The sequence below is a fragment of the Cnephaeus nilssonii genome, assembly GCF_951640355.1.
Source record: "Cnephaeus nilssonii genome assembly, chromosome: 5".
NCBI lineage: Eukaryota > Metazoa > Chordata > Mammalia > Chiroptera > Vespertilionidae > Cnephaeus > Cnephaeus nilssonii.
In genome coordinates this window covers 59,789,703-59,807,629 of record NC_137076.1, presented here as the reverse complement: position 1 = coordinate 59,807,629, position 17,927 = coordinate 59,789,703, and the positions used below count along the sequence as shown (strand labels likewise).

The 17,927-nt window shown below is 44.3% G+C and overlaps 1 protein-coding gene across 1 annotated transcript in view; it reads right to left on the bottom strand.

Annotated features, from left to right (window-relative positions):
- Positions 1-10,095: 10,095 nt before the first annotated feature.
- The window catches only part of TBC1D9 (TBC1 domain family member 9), an 85,142-nt gene continuing 77,310 nt past the window's right edge, over positions 10,096-17,927 (bottom strand). Inside the window, exons 17-21 of the mRNA XM_079772830.1 lie at positions 16,778-16,843; positions 16,150-16,236; positions 13,266-13,340; positions 13,071-13,174; positions 10,096-12,203 (exon numbers count right to left, since the gene is read on the bottom strand). Of these exons, the coding sequence (XP_079628956.1) occupies positions 11,493-12,203; positions 13,071-13,174; positions 13,266-13,340; positions 16,150-16,236; positions 16,778-16,843 (1,043 nt within the window). The 3' untranslated portion in view covers positions 10,096-11,492. The remainder of the gene's footprint in view (positions 12,204-13,070; positions 13,175-13,265; positions 13,341-16,149; positions 16,237-16,777; positions 16,844-17,927) is intronic.

Sequence of the window (17,927 nt, the reverse complement as noted above, 5' to 3'; positions counted from 1 at the left end):
AGGCTGGAGGGACTGAGGAGGAGGAGACTGGAGTTTCTCCTCCGCAAACACCTGTTGAAATGAAGAGCCCTGGAGGCAAGCAAGTGGAATATTTGGGTTTGGACTACAAAAAAGAAGGCTCGGCACGTTTTGAAGGAGAAGCAGGGTGAATTAAAAGTTGTTTTATTGCCGGGCCAGCATGGCTCAGTGGTGAGCATCAACCTATGGACCAAGAGGCACGTGATTCCCGGTCCCAGTGTGGGGCGTGCAGGAGACAGCCGATCAATGATTCTCTCTCCCTCTCCCTTCCTCTCTGAAATATATATATATATATATATATATATATATATATATATATATATATATATTAAGAAGTTGTTTTGTTTCCATAGGCACATGTTTGCATGTTTTAAAAAGGCGGAGTATGACAAATTAGAGGAGAGGGTGAAATGGAAGCTATTAGAAGGGGAGGGAATATGAGGAATATTTCTGCTAGAAAGTAGGAAATGTTGTAGTCCAAAGCAGGTAAGGACAAATTAGGAGAGGGGACGGATATATTTGAGACCGTGAGGAAGACACAGCCAGAGCCGCTGGGTTATTAACAGGTGTGGTCGGTTCGAGACTTCTCCAGGAGACAGTGTAGGTCGGTGGTGACTGAGCACCTGAGAGGCTGGGCACAAGACCCATTCTCGGGGTCCAAGAAGAAGCAGAAGTCAGAAGCCTCATGAGAGTTCTCGGGATTTAAGATTCTGAACACGGCTCTGGTTCTCAGGGGCCTGCCAGCTCTGCGAGAGGCGCTGGGAAGTAGGCGAAAGTTTGCCTCAGGTTGGAGAGAACAGTAGGGGAGAGGGTGGCGTCCCCAAAGGGTCAGGCTTCTGCTCTCCTGGCACAAAGACGGGAGGAGGTAAAGATAGGTCAGTGTGGGAAAGAGTAGCGGGCCTTCCATCACGTAGCTAAGGAAGGGCAGCCAGTTCCTAACACACTAAATTCCTATTTTCCTCTTTTAAAATTGAGAACATTTACAACTGTCCTTGCTCCAACTGTGATCGATCAGGATGAACAAATGACTTGACTTCACAGTAAATAAAAAAGATAACAATGCTGTACATTTGAATCATGGTCTATATGCTCCCATAATTCTCTCAGCCAGCAGAGGGAAATATCAAGTTGTAATATTATATATAAATGTACAAATGGCAGAAAAGACAATTTATAAAAGAAGAAATACAAACTCTACAAGTAGGGGGGATATATTTCATATCAATAATAAAGAAATGTGCTTCTTTTACCCTATAAATCAATCCCTTGTCCCTACCAAAATTGTAATTATTAAAATGTTTGCATATACATTTTAAATTAAATACTATAAATATAAGTAAATAATGACTGTTAGAATTATAGGTTATGAATATTAAAACAGAATTGTAATACTAATGCTGTATTAAGAATGGCATTTTACATTCACGTGATTCTTTTAGAAAACAATTTGGCATTGAGCCAAGAAAATTGTCCATAACCTTTGATCCAATAATTCCATATCTGACTATCTACTCTAAAATAATTAGCCAGAATATGGAAAAGTCATATATAGGATGATTCTTAATATTTAAAACAGCAATTAGTGAGAATGGCAACCTCAGTTGAGATCTAGATGGGAACTAGATGGGTTTGTCTGAAAGCCGTGCATCTGAGTGGTGCGCAGGTGCCTACATATATGAATTGTTATGTAAGTGGGCAGGGAGGCTGCCCTCTGGAACAGGGATACAGTGGGGAGAGGACAGAATGGGGTTTTCTTGGCCTGGCCCAGCCAATAGAATAAGACAGGACTGATGCCCAAAGAGAGAGATTAGCAAGTTCTATGTTAAGGAGAAAACATTCGTTTCCATTCTGATTAAGGAGCTATATAGTGTAGCCGTGGCTGGCAAACTGCGGCTCACGAGCCACATGCGGCTCTTTGGCCCCTTGACTGTGGCTCTTCCACAAAATACCACGGCCTGGGCGAGTCTATTCTGAAGAAGTGGCGTTAGAAGAAGTTTAAGTTTAAAAAATGTGGCTCTCAAAAGAAATTTCAGTCGTTGTACTGTTGATATTTGGCTCTGTTGACTAATGAGTTTGCCGACCACTGGTGTAGTGATTAGGGTACTAGCTGTGTGAGTATGAACAAATTAACTTTTCTGAACCTCAAATTCTTCACTTTCCCAATGAATATTCTACATCTTTAGGTTATTCTTAATAATAGATCACTCTTGTGCTTAGCACTGATGAATGTAATCCTCATAACCCTATGAAAAATTTACCCACTGCATGTATTTAATACTTACCCCGTGTTTAACAAGTGCTAGACTCTGCTCTAAGCACTTGACAAAATTTAATGCATTTCCTCCTGATTGCAGCCCCCTGAGGTTTGTACTCCTGTTATCTCACGTCACGGATGAGGAAACTTCTGAGGCCTAGAGGAGTTAAGTAACTTCTTCTGGGTCCCATAACCACTGAATGGTGCTCTTAGGACCTGTCTGACCCCACACTCTCAATCACCACAGGGCACCCAAACTTCCTTCCCCAGAGATTTATGACATGATACTTCCCAATGCTTTGAAGGTGTACAATGGCTAAATATGCTCATATATTTTTTCTATAAGTCACATCAAAAGTTATCCAAAAAAATCACATGAAATGTATATCCTTTACTTGGTTTATATACATTACTAGGGGACTTACAAAGAGAAGATTAAACATTACTACATGTTCACTTTAAAAAGTACTTTATTTCATTTCATCCTCAGTAGAACCTGGTGGTAGAGGTGAGGAAGGTAATACAGGAGATCTAGGGAAATGAGATTGAGAGGAATTAAGGCCCAATGGGGACCAGCAAATGAAGAGGAAGAGATGGCTTAGCAGGACATCCCTGTCCTCAGACACTTGAAGTCAGGGCCAGTGCACAGGCTAGATTCATTCTGTACAATTAAGGAAAAAACTAGTGCTGGGAGGTGCAATGTGTAAGCTGACAGATTTTAGATAAGGGTAAGACATGTTCTTCTAGTCACTGTGATCTGAGATGAAATGTGCTGCTATTTGGGTAATGAGTTCTCTATCTCTTTAGGTATTACATTTCAGGTATTTTGGTGTAATATTAATTCAGAGCAGCAGATTTAATGTCACAAGGACCTGGGTTTGAATGTGTCATTTGCCACCTATGTGACCTAAGGCAACGTATTTAATCTCTTTACATTTTTTTCCTGTCTCTAAAATGGAGACATAATCAGAATTATAGTGCTGTTGTCAGGATCTAAGTAAATACCAATAGTAAATATCTTAGCACAATAACTACAGCATGGCATGTAGAAAGGGCATAGGAAGCCAAAACCGGTTTGGCTCAGTGGATTGAGCGTCGGCCTGTGGACTGAAGGGTCCCAGGTTCGATTCCGGTTGAGGGCATGTACCTTGGTTGCGGGCACGTCCCCAGTAGGGGGTGTGCAGGAGGCAGCTGATCGATGCTTCTCTCTCATCGATGTTTCTCTCTATCCCTCTTCCTTCCTCTCTGTAAAAAATCAATAAAATATATTTTTTTAAAAAAGAAAGGGCATAGGAAGTGATTATTGCAATTGCATGTTTTATTAATGAACTTTGAATGACCACACTGCAGGTTGTTGCAGGGAACCAAAGCATTGACCTTTATAAAGGTTTCACTGAAAGATGTGCGGGGTCCCTTACACTCTGAGATCCTGAGGCCCTGACTTAGTAGCCCACCCTGGGACACAGTTATCACAGAGGAGAAGCAGGACTGGATGCCAGGTCTCTCTCTTTGGAGCAGCCAGGAGGGCACAGGGGTGAAATGGAGACATTCCAGCTGAGAAAACGCCTCAAGGCTCCTGGTTCTCAGGCGCTGCTGAGATGAAGGGAGTTGGATGAAGATACAGTTGCCGGGTCAGAGGTCACAGCCCAAGTCCAGGACCCTCTCCTTCCATCATCCCTCCTCTTCCCAATCTCCCAGACAAGTGGAAATTTCAGAGTCGTGCGTCGTGCCTGGCAGAGAGGCTTTGGCTAAAGGTCCAGGATTGCAGCGTAAGTGTGAATGTGACCCAGACACCGGGGGAAGGAGCAAAGACTAACTGAGGTCACCTTGGTGCGGTCTTGTCTGCGATCATTGCTGCAAACACTGTTGGCCTATGTCCAACAGGACGTGGAAGTTGGATGCACCAGAAGGCCTCGGAGTGCGCTGGCTGCGAGCAGCCCTGTGGCAGCCCGTGGGACGAACTGTTGGTCCTGGGTCTGGGAAAGATGAAGCCCGGACATTAAGAATAAGATGGATTCACTCCTATGTGGGGTATTAAACTGAAAGCAACAAATGAACAAACAAGACAATAAAAATGGAAAGGAGAGGGAAGAAAAACACCTGGGCTATGTGCACTTTTAAAAAAAATATGTATATATTTTTATTGATTTCAAAGAGGAAGGGAAAGGGAGAGAAAGATAGAAATTCCAATGATGAGAGAGAACCATTGATGGGCTGCTTCTTGCATGCCCCCTACTGGGGATTGAGCCTGCAACCCAGGGACCCTTCAGTCGGCAGGCTGATGCTCTATCCACTGAGCCAAACCAGCTAGGGCTATGCACTCTTTATAATGTGCAAATTTATCTGTGTGCTTAAAATTCCATAGAAGCTCCCTCTTTTACATTTTACTTGTGTGGTTAATATGATTTCTGCAAACACATACGTGACAGATTTTAAAATGCCTGAGTCTCACACAAGAGATTAAGCTTTCTCTCCATTATTTTCCTATGACCTGCAGGATGACCTGTTGCTCACTCTCCCGGAGGGTTTGCCCAGCTGAATTTCACAATGAAGCAGCTCTTGGGAGTCTGGTTTGCTTCAAGCTGCCCTGTGGCTCTGTGCTCTGCTCCAGGTTCCTGGGCCTTTCCTTGACCTTGTGAGGTGTACCCTCTTTGGCTAGATCCTTGGCTAAACTTTCTTGTTCAGGATTGCTTGGTAGGGTATGAAGGGGAATTTGTGGTGGAGCTGTTCTAACATTCTTGGAGTAATGGTTGATTCAATGAATGCCTGGTTCCACATGCCTTTATTGAACACCCACTGCATACACTGTGTGAAGGTCTGAGGAGATGGACACATGAAGAGATTGTGATACAATATGCTAAAGGCAGTGTTAGAGATGTACCCAGGTGATTGGGGAGCAGGGGAGAAGGCCACCTCACTCTGACTGTGGGCATTTGGGAGCTTCCTGGAAAAGGTGCACACAGATCCAAGTCTTGAAGAGTGAGTAGGAGTTACCCAGGCAAGGGACGGGGACAGGGAAGTGACAAAGATAATTCTGTTTTAAATAGATTTGTGCAGCTCTGGGAAGGAAATCTTGAGGGCAATGAGGGGGAATCTGTTCCATGGCTCTCCCCTGGTTTCTGGTGGTTTTGGGTAATCATTGGAGTTAGAGCATCACCCTGATGATCTCTGCCTTTTTTCACAGGGTGAGTGTGTGTGTGTGTGTGTGTGTGTCCGCACGCGTGCGAGCGTCCATGTGTCCCTTTTTATAAGGACACCAGTCATTGGATTAGGGCCCACCCTAATCTCATTTTTTTTTCATCCAATAAAAATTAAACATATTTGAGGTGTATAACATGATGATATGATATTCATATACATAGTGAAATGATTATAATACAGTCAAGCCAATTGACATGTTCATCTTTTCACATAGTTTTTTGTATTTTTTTTTTTTTGTATTTAGAGCACCCAAAATCTAGTCTCTTAGCAAATGTCCTGTATTCAATACAGTATTATAAACTATAGTCATCATTGGTACCAACTGAGCAATTTTTACTGTCACTTAAAGACAAAGGGGATTCTTTTTACTGTAAATAGTGAGAAGCAGCAGAGAAGTTTAAATTTCCATGGTAACGTGATTCTGATGTTTCCTGGGGTGAGGTGGCCTGTGGGCAGAGAGGGAGTATAAGGGACACCAGCCCCCATCGTCCAGCTCGTACTAAGACCAAGTGGGACATAGACACCCCGAGGGAAGACTGCCTGAGGCCAGGCTCCCCTCAGGGCAATGGAGAAAAGCACTGTGAAATGCTAGCAATTCTCAAAGACAAAACTTGAATGCTGATATTTGTGCCTAACAAAGGTTTTGAGGAATTCCAGCATCCAAAGCTCTGAGATACGTTTGAAACTGAAGAGTTGCCAGATTCACTTTTATTCCATCAAACTGAGTGCAACATTCCGAGGCACAGTTTCCTCCTCTGCCAGATTGGGGCATTTGGACTGAGATCTTTGCGATTCTTTTCTGTAGTAAAATCTTACTCTGTAAGTATGGGTTTTGCCATACTGTGTGGGTAGAACATTTGGCTGCTGTTACAACCAGAGTTTAGCGCTCTCACTTCAGCTAATTGGGCTGAAGTCAGTCAACTTGGAATTAGGAAGTTCATTGGTGTCCACCAATACTCCTCCAGTGCCTGAGGCTCATACAGGCAAAATGACACGATTGCAGCTTTTAAAAGAGCAACTGAGGTTGCCTCCATCGCAGAGAAAAGAAAAAGTGTGCCATAGGATAAAATGTCCTTGGAGAGGTCAATCTTTCTGAGGTTGAAGGGTGACCTGACTTAGGTCATACTTTTGGACATCCTGTAGAGGGAGCAGAGGAAACTGGCCTCCGTGGGAGGTGCCAGATGTGTGTTAGCCATGGAAGATGGCGCTCTGTGCCCCATGAGACTGGCTGGTGGAAATGTGTTATTGGCAGGGCTGGGGAGGGAAATGTTGCCACCTTAAGGTCATGAACCCTGGGGAAATTACATTTTAAGCATAAAGAAATCCTGGGGAAATACACTGAGTGGCCAGATTATTATGATCTCTGAACGGACAATAATCTGGCCACTCAATATATATATATATATATATATATATATATATATATATATATATATATATATATTTTAGAGGCCTGGTGCATGAATTCGTGCACCGGGTGGGGTCTGGCCAGCCTGGCCAGGGGGAGGGGACATGGGCGGTTGGCTGGCCTGCCTGCTGGTCAAACTCCTGGTCGAGGGGACAATTTGCATATTAGGCTTTTATTATATAGGATATACACTGAGTGGCCAGATTATTATGCGTTCAGAGGTCATAATAATCTGGCCACTCAGTGTATTTAATGTTAGGCAATGTCTGCATCATGAAGGACATCATCTCTCTTCCACTTAACCTTTTCTTTCTTGATCCGTGGCTTCCGGTGTTTGCAATAGAATCAAGTGCAGTTTCTGCTGAGTGCTGCCTGAGCAGAGGTTCTGTTAAGCTCTACATTTCAGTTACCCTTGAATTCAAAGCTCTGCCCCCCTTGCTGCTCTAGTTGTCTGGAGCATTGTGGAGGAATTGATCTTTTTAGCTTTGAATGAAGAAACAAAACTTTACCCAGAATCTATTGAACGTCACAGGGAAGGGTCTTTAGCTCAACATCACCCCCTAGTGGGACACAATAGATTAGCTATTAATTCAGATGCAACTTACAGGTCTAACTGGAGGCTTTGCAGCAGGTCTGCTCTGTGGCAACTACAAATGGCTATTAAGAACCACTTAACCATTTACCTTCCATTAGAAAAGTCACTAATCTTCAGTGAGGGTGGAGCAACTTATGCTTTATAACCTCCTCATCCTCTTTCATTTTATTCTCTCATTGTTGCCATAGTGAATGGCACTGAAGAAGTAGGAAAACAAACAAAGAACAGAAGCCATATCTACCTAAAAAGATCTCATGAAAATTGCACACTATTGTAGAACACAAGACATCAAAAGTTAGAAGACAAATCCAAAAGAAATCTAAAGGACCAGGAAACACTTCAAAAACCATTCGCCCTCCCTGCTATGAGAGAAGTTCCAAGGAAAACAAATAATGTCTTTCATCGATCAGATTAGTAACGATTAAGAGTGCTGACTTCACATGTCAGGGAAGGTGTGTGAGAAGAGAGCGCTGGTGTTGATGGGAGTGTGGCCAGCAGCCCAGATGTGACTGAAGAAGGCAGATTGCCCGACTGGAGTGGCTCATTGGTGAGTGTCGACCTATGAACCAGGAGGTCAAGGGCACAGGGCACATGCCTGGGTTGCGGGCTCGATCCCCAGTGGGGGCTGTGCAGGAGGCAGCCCATCAATGATTCTCTTTCATCATCGATGTTTCTCTCTTTCTCTCCCTCTCTGAAATCAATAAAAAAATATTTTAAGAAATAAAAAGACCAAGTGGCTCTAGGTTTAGGCAAATCTGTAGTCAGCTACTAGGCCCAGGCCAGCCCAAGACAGGCTAGCTAAGTCTCCGGGGACAGCAAAGGGAGGAGAAACCTAGCCTGCTCCCTACTTGCTGTGATGAGCTTGGACTGTGGGAGCTGCCCTCTGCCGGCTGCCAGGTTCCCCGCCTGTGTACACAGGTGGGGCGAAGGCATCCTTGGGACACAAGGCTTCTCACTGCCCGTGGCTGCCTTGTGGCATGTCCTGCGGTGTATGGTCCTCCTGCCCAGACCAGACCAGAGTCATGCTGGATGGGAGGGTGTGGTGGATCTGCAGTTTCTCCGGCACACTCAACTGTCCCTGCCGCACTCACTGTTCCTCCTGCACTCACTTGCCCAGCACTCTGGCACCAGGTTTCCTCCCTGCTCTGCCCCCCCCCCCCCCCCCCGTGTTCTCTTTCATGGTTTCCTCTCTGAAAGCTGCTCCGCTGAGGCCAGGCCCAGTGCTCTGCAGCGGGAGCTGACTGGGACGCCAGGTCCAGTCTCTCTGGACGGAGACATTGAGCCCACCAGCCGTGGGAGTGGAGCGATCGTGAGCACGGGAAACAAATCCTAAGAGCTAGATGGAAGTGACCACTCAGAGAAGGTAAATCACAAGACATTGAAATCGAAGAGAATAACCCACGGAGATGCTAAAAAGACATAACCCAACCGTTAAAAGCTAGACAGGAACGTCAATCTTTTTTTTTTTTTTAAGAAAATGCTCTTTGAAATGCACTGCCTGCCTTAGGAATGAGCTGACAAGCCTACTTGTCTCAGAGACCAAGCTGGACAGTCACGTCTGGGGCTCAGGGCTCCTCCATTCGCATCCTATAGAAGCAAACAGACTAACAGCTGCTGCCGCGCTGGAAGTACCGTGCTGTGCTGGCACAAAGGACAGTTACCACAGCATCAGGAGACACATGCTTTCAGGGTTAGAGTGCCTTTCTCCGTGACAACGGGAAGTTGCGGCTCCTCTCTTTCATCTAGGGCTACCCATTTATCATTTATTTCGTTTTCTGTTAATCCTCACCCGAGGATATTTTTTTCCATTGTTTTTCAGAGAGTGCAAGGGCGGGAGGGAGGGAGGGAGGAGAGAGAAATGATGTGAAGAGACACAAGGATTGGTTGCCTCCCACTCGTGTCCCAATCGGGCCGGGGATCAAACCTGCAACCCAGGTACGTGCCCTTGACCGGGTAGAACCTGAATCCTTCCATGGGTGGGCTGAGGCTCTGACCATTCAGCAACACCAGCCAGGACAGGGCTACACATTTAAACACATGCTTATCCCCACCCTCAACCTGAAAGTATCGGATTTTAAAGAGTTATTTCCTGAGGTATCTTTCAAGTGACTTTAAAGATAGAAACACATGATGGAGGAATGTGTAACGATCTTAGAGTCAAGTCAAACAAATGGCTAGTCATTCGCTTAAATGCGTAACAAATGGTATTACAGTGTGCTAGAGATAACGAAACAAGGGTGGCATTACAGTGCACTAATAATGACACAAGGGCGGTGAAGGCCTGGGGCGGGAGGTGGGGGAGGGCAACATATGAAATACTTTCAACAATAAAGATTTAAAACACTGAAAAAAAAAGAATGGAACATGAATTTTCACCCTTTACTCACTTCTGCAGTTTAAGTTATGTAACCAGATAACTAATAAAATGCCTTTCCTTATTTTAAATGAATGCCTTCATATGCACATCACTACACACTGTATTTCTTATCTCAAAACACTTGCTAATAAAAATGTTTACTTAGTCAAAATGGTTGCCTAATATAATTTCCCCTGCAATGTTGTTAAAAGAAGAATGTTATTACCTTAAGCAGGAACTCAAACACCCATAGAAGCCACATCTGAGTATCTGATGTATTTTATTTGTTCACATTTATCTTATTTGAGGTTAACACTACTTCATTTGACAGTTTAAAAACCATTCTGTAAACAAAATTGAAGAAAAAAAAAACGGCGACAGCTGAAATAAGGACATAATGTACAGTAACATAAAGGAATGTGTTGAAGGGAACATCCTGAAGAAGCAAAGGAAATGTGGCCATGGTGATGAAGCCCACAAGAAGGGAAGAACCTCAGACATCTGAAGTGAGAACAGGAACAAAAAAGAAGCACGACTCCAAAGTGCAGGTGTGCTAGCTTCATTTCCACATCCATTCAGGACATAGACAGCGCATACTATGCTTTATATAAAGTGACAAATTCCGCTTTAAAACGTTCAGTTACGTTATCTTGCAGGGTTTTTCCCCCCCGTTTACGTGATCTCTACATTGATTTAACCGGAAAGATGATCGTATGTGATACATGGTATAAATTTCTGGAATCTACGGAGAGTATGGAAATGGTAAAGTTTATTTATTTATTTTTTTGCTTTATTTGTAATGAGTTAACAAGAAGCTGAAAATCCAGGATCAGAAGCATCAGTCCTTTTATTCTATTTCCCCTCCCGTTGCAAAAAGAAATCCTGAACCCTCGGTCATCTTCGTTGCCACTTTGATTCTCTGTAACCAAAGGCTGTTCCTTTTCTCTGAATTCTGGCAGCCGACACAAACAATAGCTGGTTTCTTAAATGCAAAATTTGTCCGAATTGACCAAATAGAACCGTTAATCTGGCACCATATAAAAAAAAAAATCACACTTTCATCACTGGTTAGAACTTCAAATGTTTTCCCCTTGAGGGGAATATCTGTGGAATATAATTTTTGAATAGAGGACTTTTTATGAAATATATTTCAAATCTTAAAAAATAGTTTTAATGCTCCCCAAAGTGGTCTAGGATTTACCCCAGCTGACAATGCCCATTCCATTTAAGAACATTTCCTTTTCCTTACAGCTCTGATTTTATTTAAAAAGCCCAACTACACAAATGGCTGCCGCCTGATTTAGCATTAAGCAGCACTATTTTTTTTTTTTAAAACCATGTATACAGCTCAACAGCAAGACTAAGAAGTTATAATACACACATATCACGGACAGATTCATCTTTTTTTGGAATTCACTGAATATACTGTATTCTGGTAAATCCCCCTTCCCCCACCAAGAGAGAGTCCTATACCTACAGCAAGGTGTTAAATATTTCTCCAACAGTTTGCATTGTATTATATTATGAAAACACGAGGTTTCGAGCCGGGTACTAATAAATATTTAATTTAAAAGAAAGAAAGAAACCTCAAGACAGAAGAACATAAAAAAAAGACCCTTTTCTGGCCCCTCCTCCCCCGCCCCCTCCCAGGGAAGGCGGGTCAGCCGGACAAGGCCGAGATCTCGTAGTCACTGGCCGAGGGGAGCGCCTTGCCCATCATCCTGATGTTCTTGGCACTGGTGATTCTGGCCATCATGCACACGGGCTTGTCAAAGTACTTCACCAGGGCGGGCTCCGTGAGGAGGGAGGCCAGGAACTGCTCGAAGGTGATGGCCCAGTCGCGGTCCAGGCAGGTGCTGCCGGGCAGCGCCGCGGTGCCCTGGCCGCTGCGCACCAGCACCGTGTCCTCCCCGATGTCCTCGCAGTGCAGCTTGTCCTCCTCGTGGGAGCCGGCACTCAGCACCGAGTACGAGGACATGGAGCTGTCGTCCTTGGTGTCGTCGTCGGAGATGAGCATGGAGGAGGAGGCCCCGTTGTCCCGGGGCGAGGAGTCCTCCAGCTTTATGTCCTCCATCTGCCCACCCAGGGAGTGCTCCTCGCTGTCGCCCGCCAAGCTGGCCGGGTGGGGCTCCGCGGGCTCCACCCCGTAAGGCTGGCCGGGCCCTTTCCTGGAGAAGGGCACGCCCAGGATGCCCTGGGCACTGGGCCCGCTGCCGGCCTCCTTCGCCGGCTGGGCGATGAAGAGCTTGCCCACCTCCCCGATCTCCAGCAGGAGGCTGGTCACCGCCGCCGTGGCGTGGTACAGCTCCTGCTCGTTGGGGTCCTCGCTGAACATGTTGTACATCGTCTTACACAGCTCGATGAACTGCCCCTGGGAGGGATTTGGGAAGGCACAGAGGATGTCAGCATCTCCTGGGGAGCACGGACAGGACGGAAGTAGCCTGCCAAGCCATCTGGCATTAGGACTCCTGAAAGATCCCCGAAAAGTCCTGTGCAGGGGGGGTGGGTGCGCTCTCTAAAGTCTCTTACGGAGGGTACCATTTTTTACAATTTAAAAAACTTGCAACATCGATGACAGCGGGAAGAATGAAATGAACCTTCACATACCTGTCCCCTAGAGTTAAGACTGACTGTTACGCAGTTGCTTCGTTAACGTTTTCATCCTTTGTTGAAGTATCTTAGGGAAGTCCCAGATCTCATCTAACACCTACACCCTTGGGTAGGCATGTCAGTTTTTCCAAGGTTAGCTCAGGTCCCCTCTCCCAGGATACCTCTGCTGGGGGCCCTGGACAGAGAAATGCCTTCCTGCCCCACCCAGATGGCTTATCTGTTTTCTGTTAGGAAAGTCAGCCCGTTCATGCTGTGTTCTAATTACCTGTGTTGTTTCGTCTCCCTCATTACACATCAGCTTTTGAAGAAAAAAATGTCAGATGTCTTCATAGATGAGCAGAGATCTGAAAATAGCTCAGCCTGGTCCTTTGAGTATCTGAGGGTATTTCTAATGACTGGGATGAGGTGTGGACTCTCAAAATTGGATATTTCGTGATTCACATTTTCTCTGAGAGGTCATTTTCTCACAACTGAGCATATTTTTGATGCACAAAATAGGTGTAAACAGATACTACCTAAGTGCCCAAGCTACCATTGCCTTTGAGGGGTATTTATTCTATATTTACCTACGATCAGGAAACAGAGTTGTCAGGTTTACTATGAATGGACTGAACTGTCGAGAGCTTACCTGATTCAATTTGGGTAAATCCTTTGCATTCTTTGATTTTGACTTATTTTCTGTAGTCCAGAGCCTCAGATAAATACGATTTTCTTGAGAATTTGACCTCTTCCCTAAAACCCAGATATCGAGAAATAAGTGTTCAAACGCCAAGAAACAGTGTCCAACCCGCAGCAAGGTAAACGTATAGAAGAGAGCCTGTACCTCTGTCTGGCTTCAGACTCACAGTAACGAAGCCATCGTCTGCGCTGTGCTTGCTTCTGCTATCCAAGCCAACCACTGCCAAGGAATAGTCAGAAGAAAAAAGTAGACTGTTATGTAATAAACCCATACATTTAGCATTTGTAGTAGAAAACAGAGAAACCACTAGGTAGGGTTGCCTGGCTTAGCACAAAACAAAACAAAATAAAAGCCCAGCACACCGAGTTAAATTTGAACGTAAGATCAACAACAAATCATTTTTTAGTAAAGTGTGTCCCAAATAGCGCCTGGGACACACATGCTAAACAAACTGCTGACTGCTTATTTGAAATCAAATTTTACGGGTTGTCCCATAATTTATCTGACAACCCTATTTCTAGGTGAAGAAATACCCGCCTCAGGATTCTTTATCACAACTGGGGTTTAACGTACAACCAGGAAATAAAGGGATGACATCATGTCGTCTTCAGTACAGAAAAAGGGGTGGCGCTTGCCCCGTGAATCTTGATTTCCCTCCCCCCATTACACTGCCATCCCCAACTTTGCATACAGGGGATGGATTTTCTGTCAGGCCCCACAAAAGACCAAAAACTCACTTTCTAAAAAGAAATGAAAACCCACATTGATAAAACAAAAACAAATGTTATATGTTCCAAAATTCCTTCAGATTTATAATCTGGCATTTTGAAAAAAATGACTTTCAGGGAAAACACTTTTAACTTTTTATTTTCCTTCTTAAAGCAGGAATATTACAAAGCACACGAGCACTTTGAAAGAGAGGTGGACTGCACCCAGCTTCCCATCAGCGTCAGCAGTGGGAGGGCCTGCAGCGCTTCTTCAACCACCCACAAGGCGCCTGTCTGCCCGACATATGACCTTGGCTGCATTTAGTGTCAAAGTAATCCCAGTTGCTTTGAAGACAGAGTGAGGACAACGTACTATATGTCATTGAGAAAGTCCTCTCCTCTTCCAGTTGAAATGATTTAGCAAACAAGTACAGATATTCAAAACTAATGTATGGTAAGCCCATGCAATGGATAGTATACAACCATTTAAAACCACATTTTTAGAGAATGTTTAATGATGTGGTAACATGCTTACTGGATTTGAAGTGAAAAAACAAAAAAAACAAAAACAGGATATAAAACTGCATAGGCAATTTGATCCCAAATTAGAGTTAATTGACTATAATTACATATATGAGTAAAAAGGACTGAAAAGAAATGTTTCAAGATATTGTTAGTTACCTTTGTATTACAAGATTTAAAGATATCTTTAGCTTATTTTATATGTTATATCAATTTTTTAAATTTTCAACACAAAGCAATAGTATTCTTTGGAGTTGGATGCCTGAGGTCACCTAGGTAATAGTATACAGATTCTGTCCAAAGAGCTAACAGATTCTGTCCACCAATTCTGTGCCAATAATAGTGAGTCTGGGTCTGGCTCACTCCTCTGCTCAATGACTGAGGGCTCACAGTTAAAAGCGGATCTAAGCTGTGCTTATTCTGGGATGGCAAGATTTAAGAGGCAAAAGGACTCAGGAGCAACCACGTTTACAGACTTGGGCAAGCCATAAAGCTGCCCTCAAGATGAATTAGAAGGCAGATAACACACTGCAGTGGCAAGCTGAGAGACGCTGCTTAATCCTGCAAGACAAAGCAGTACGGGACTTAATACAATAAGTTGGGGATATACACAACGAGATGGATCATGTCTCTGTAGACCTAATAACCACATAGGCAGCACTCAGCAAACTTTTTCTGTAAAGGGCCAGACAGTAAATGCAGGGTGAGGTAGTTGTGTGAAAAATAGTACAATAATTAACAACTAATAACACAAAGATAAACTCTGTGTTTCGCGTACTCAGAAGTATAAACCTACTTTTGCCCACCCTCTATCTTAGGCCCTGCAGGCGGGGTGTCTCCGCCCCAGCTCCCAAGTCCACCCCTGTAGCATGAAATCAGCCATGGACAACATACAAATGAATAATAGCTCGGCAGTGTTCCAATAAAACTTTATTTATAGGCACTAAAGTTTAAATTTGATGTAAGTTTCCCAGGTCATGAAAGATTGTGATTTCTTAAAACCATTTAAAAATGTCAGAACCATTCTGAGTGAGATTTGGCCCCACGGGCTGGAGTTTGCAGACACCTGTCACAGAGCAAAGGCGGATCTGAGAGAACGCTTTCTGATACAAATGCTTGTCCGGATTGGGGATAGCAGCATAGTATCAGCATGGCGTTCTCGCTGAGCCTGACCGGCAGGGAGAGGGGAGCAGAGTGCCCAGCTCGGCGGACGTGTCTTCTCTAAGCTAGTGGACACAAGGCCCATGGTCCCTTCAGTGGGCTGCAGTACCTGCCCCCGATAGTTGCCCAAATTAAAAAATTTGAACAGAAAGTAACATATCATGGAAAGACAAATACCACATGATTTCCCTCCTATGTGGAATCGAAAGAAAAATGTGAATGAACAAACAAAACAGAAACAGACTCATAGACACAGAGAACAGACTGAAGGTGCCCGATGGAGGTAGGGGTGGGAGGACTGGGTGAGAAGGGTGAAGGACTGAGACGTACAGATTGGCAGTTACAGAGTGCAAAGTACAGCATGGGGAAGATGGTCAGTAATATTGTCATAGCTCTGTACGGTACTGGGAATATCAGGGGAACACTTTGTAAAGTATATGGTTGTCTAACCACTATGCTGTACTCCCAGAACTAATACAAAGTAATATTTAATATAAAGTAATTAAAAAATTTTAAAGTAACCTATCAAGCAATATGCTAGTGCTTCTCTGACTGACTGGCTTTGGAGGTCACTTTTCCCAGTGGCAGAGGGCTCTGTGGAAGAGAAATCTAGCACCCTGGTGAAAAGAGCCACTTACCATGTGTGCATTCTGGGGTGATATCTTCAAAGAAATACTGAGTTGCTTCAAAAGCAGAATCTGGCTCGTCTTGATCAGAGGACGGCTCTGGAGAGGGCAGGAAAGGTCATTCTCACACAGGCAGGGCCACGCTGCTGACCCTGCGCTGTACTCGTTAAAGACGTGACCCAGGGCAGGAGGAGGCGCTGAAGGTACACAGGTGGGGGAGCGTCACGACCTCAAGTTTTGCCCTACCTCTATCCTAATGCCAATTCTCGCTCTAATTATTTTGTTAGCTAGATCCCAGCTGGAGGCCAACCTTGGTTAAAACTTACGGTCTCATCCATCTTTCCTACTTGTTTCTGTCAGGGCTAGAACTACTGCCCCGAGACTCAACATCGCAGAGTGCCTGGAAGTCCACGTGGGCTAAATGCTAGTTATTCTTTCTCTTGCAGAGAGTACTCTTTGCTGTCAACACAGCTCCTACTCTGACAGGTAAGTGACTGCAGACTCAAGGAGCCGACCCAGGAAGTTAGGTAGAGCGTCATTATTCAGTTCATTCTTAGGGACCAGGGAGTGATTTTGTATTTCGAAAAGAGGCAAGCAGGTCATGGTTACGTGCGTGTGCTGCTGTGTATGGCTCACTTACCAGGCAAGACGTGCATTTTGTATAGGAGTTTGAGTTTCTCTGTGAGGTCCCCATGGCAGGCGGCACCTAGAATTCCAAAAACACCAACATGAAATGCACCGTGTGTTAGAAACTCCTCCAGGCTTAGCATTCCCCAGAGAAATCTACTTTTTAAAAATATATATTTTATTGATTTTTTTACAGAGAGGAAGGGAGAGGGATAGAGAGTTAGAAACATCGATGAGAGAGAAACATCGATCAGCTGCCTCCTGCACACCTCCTACTGGGGATGTGCCCGCAACCAAGGTACATGCCCTTGACCGGAATCAAACCTGGGACCTTTCAGTCCGCAGGCCGATGCTCTATCCACTGAGCCAAACTGGTTAGGGCGAGAGGTCTACCTTTTACAAGTTGAAACCAAGACTCTAGGTGACAGAAGGTCTGGCCAGGGCATGTTTGGGTTAAGAGCTCTGGAACCAGGATTCCTGGTTTCAAATCCTCTGTACTTAGTCTGTGACCCTGGGAGAGTCAGTTAGGAAACAATCACAGAGGTTCATACCAAGCCCACGGTACTAGAGAACTCTCAGTTGGAACTGACGCATTAAACATTGCACGTTGGGGCCAGTGTTCAGATAGTCACGCAATCACCGACTTCCAGATGCTTCCACCTTCTCCATTCACCATGTGTTATCTGTCCAATGACCAGCTGCATCATGGCATCTGTGATGTGTTTAGATACTCTTACCTTTCGGCAACACAACTGGAGAAGGAGATACAGCTAATTCAAGGCTGCTGATAGCAATGCCTTATTTCTAATTCCATTATAGACCATTTATTTGTTCAGATTTCTAGAGGAATCTTTCTGGGGATTGATATTAAAGTTACAGATCCATCTTCACCAAAATTCATGTTTTAATTTTTAAAAACTTGAACAGAATTTTGCTTTTATGGCCAACTTGTCTGTCTCCGTCACTGTACCTGACCCATTACCCAACAGCAGCTCAGAATTCTCCCAGTCATCTGGGCGGCGGCTTGCTCTGCTAAAGAACTCCCTGCATTTTAAGAAGCGTGTGTATTCTTTTTCTGTGTTTTCTCTCTTTTGGATTCTCTTTCCTTTCTTGAAGATTTTGGAAAGTATTTTTCTTATTGGAGTTGACTGCACTAAGTAAAT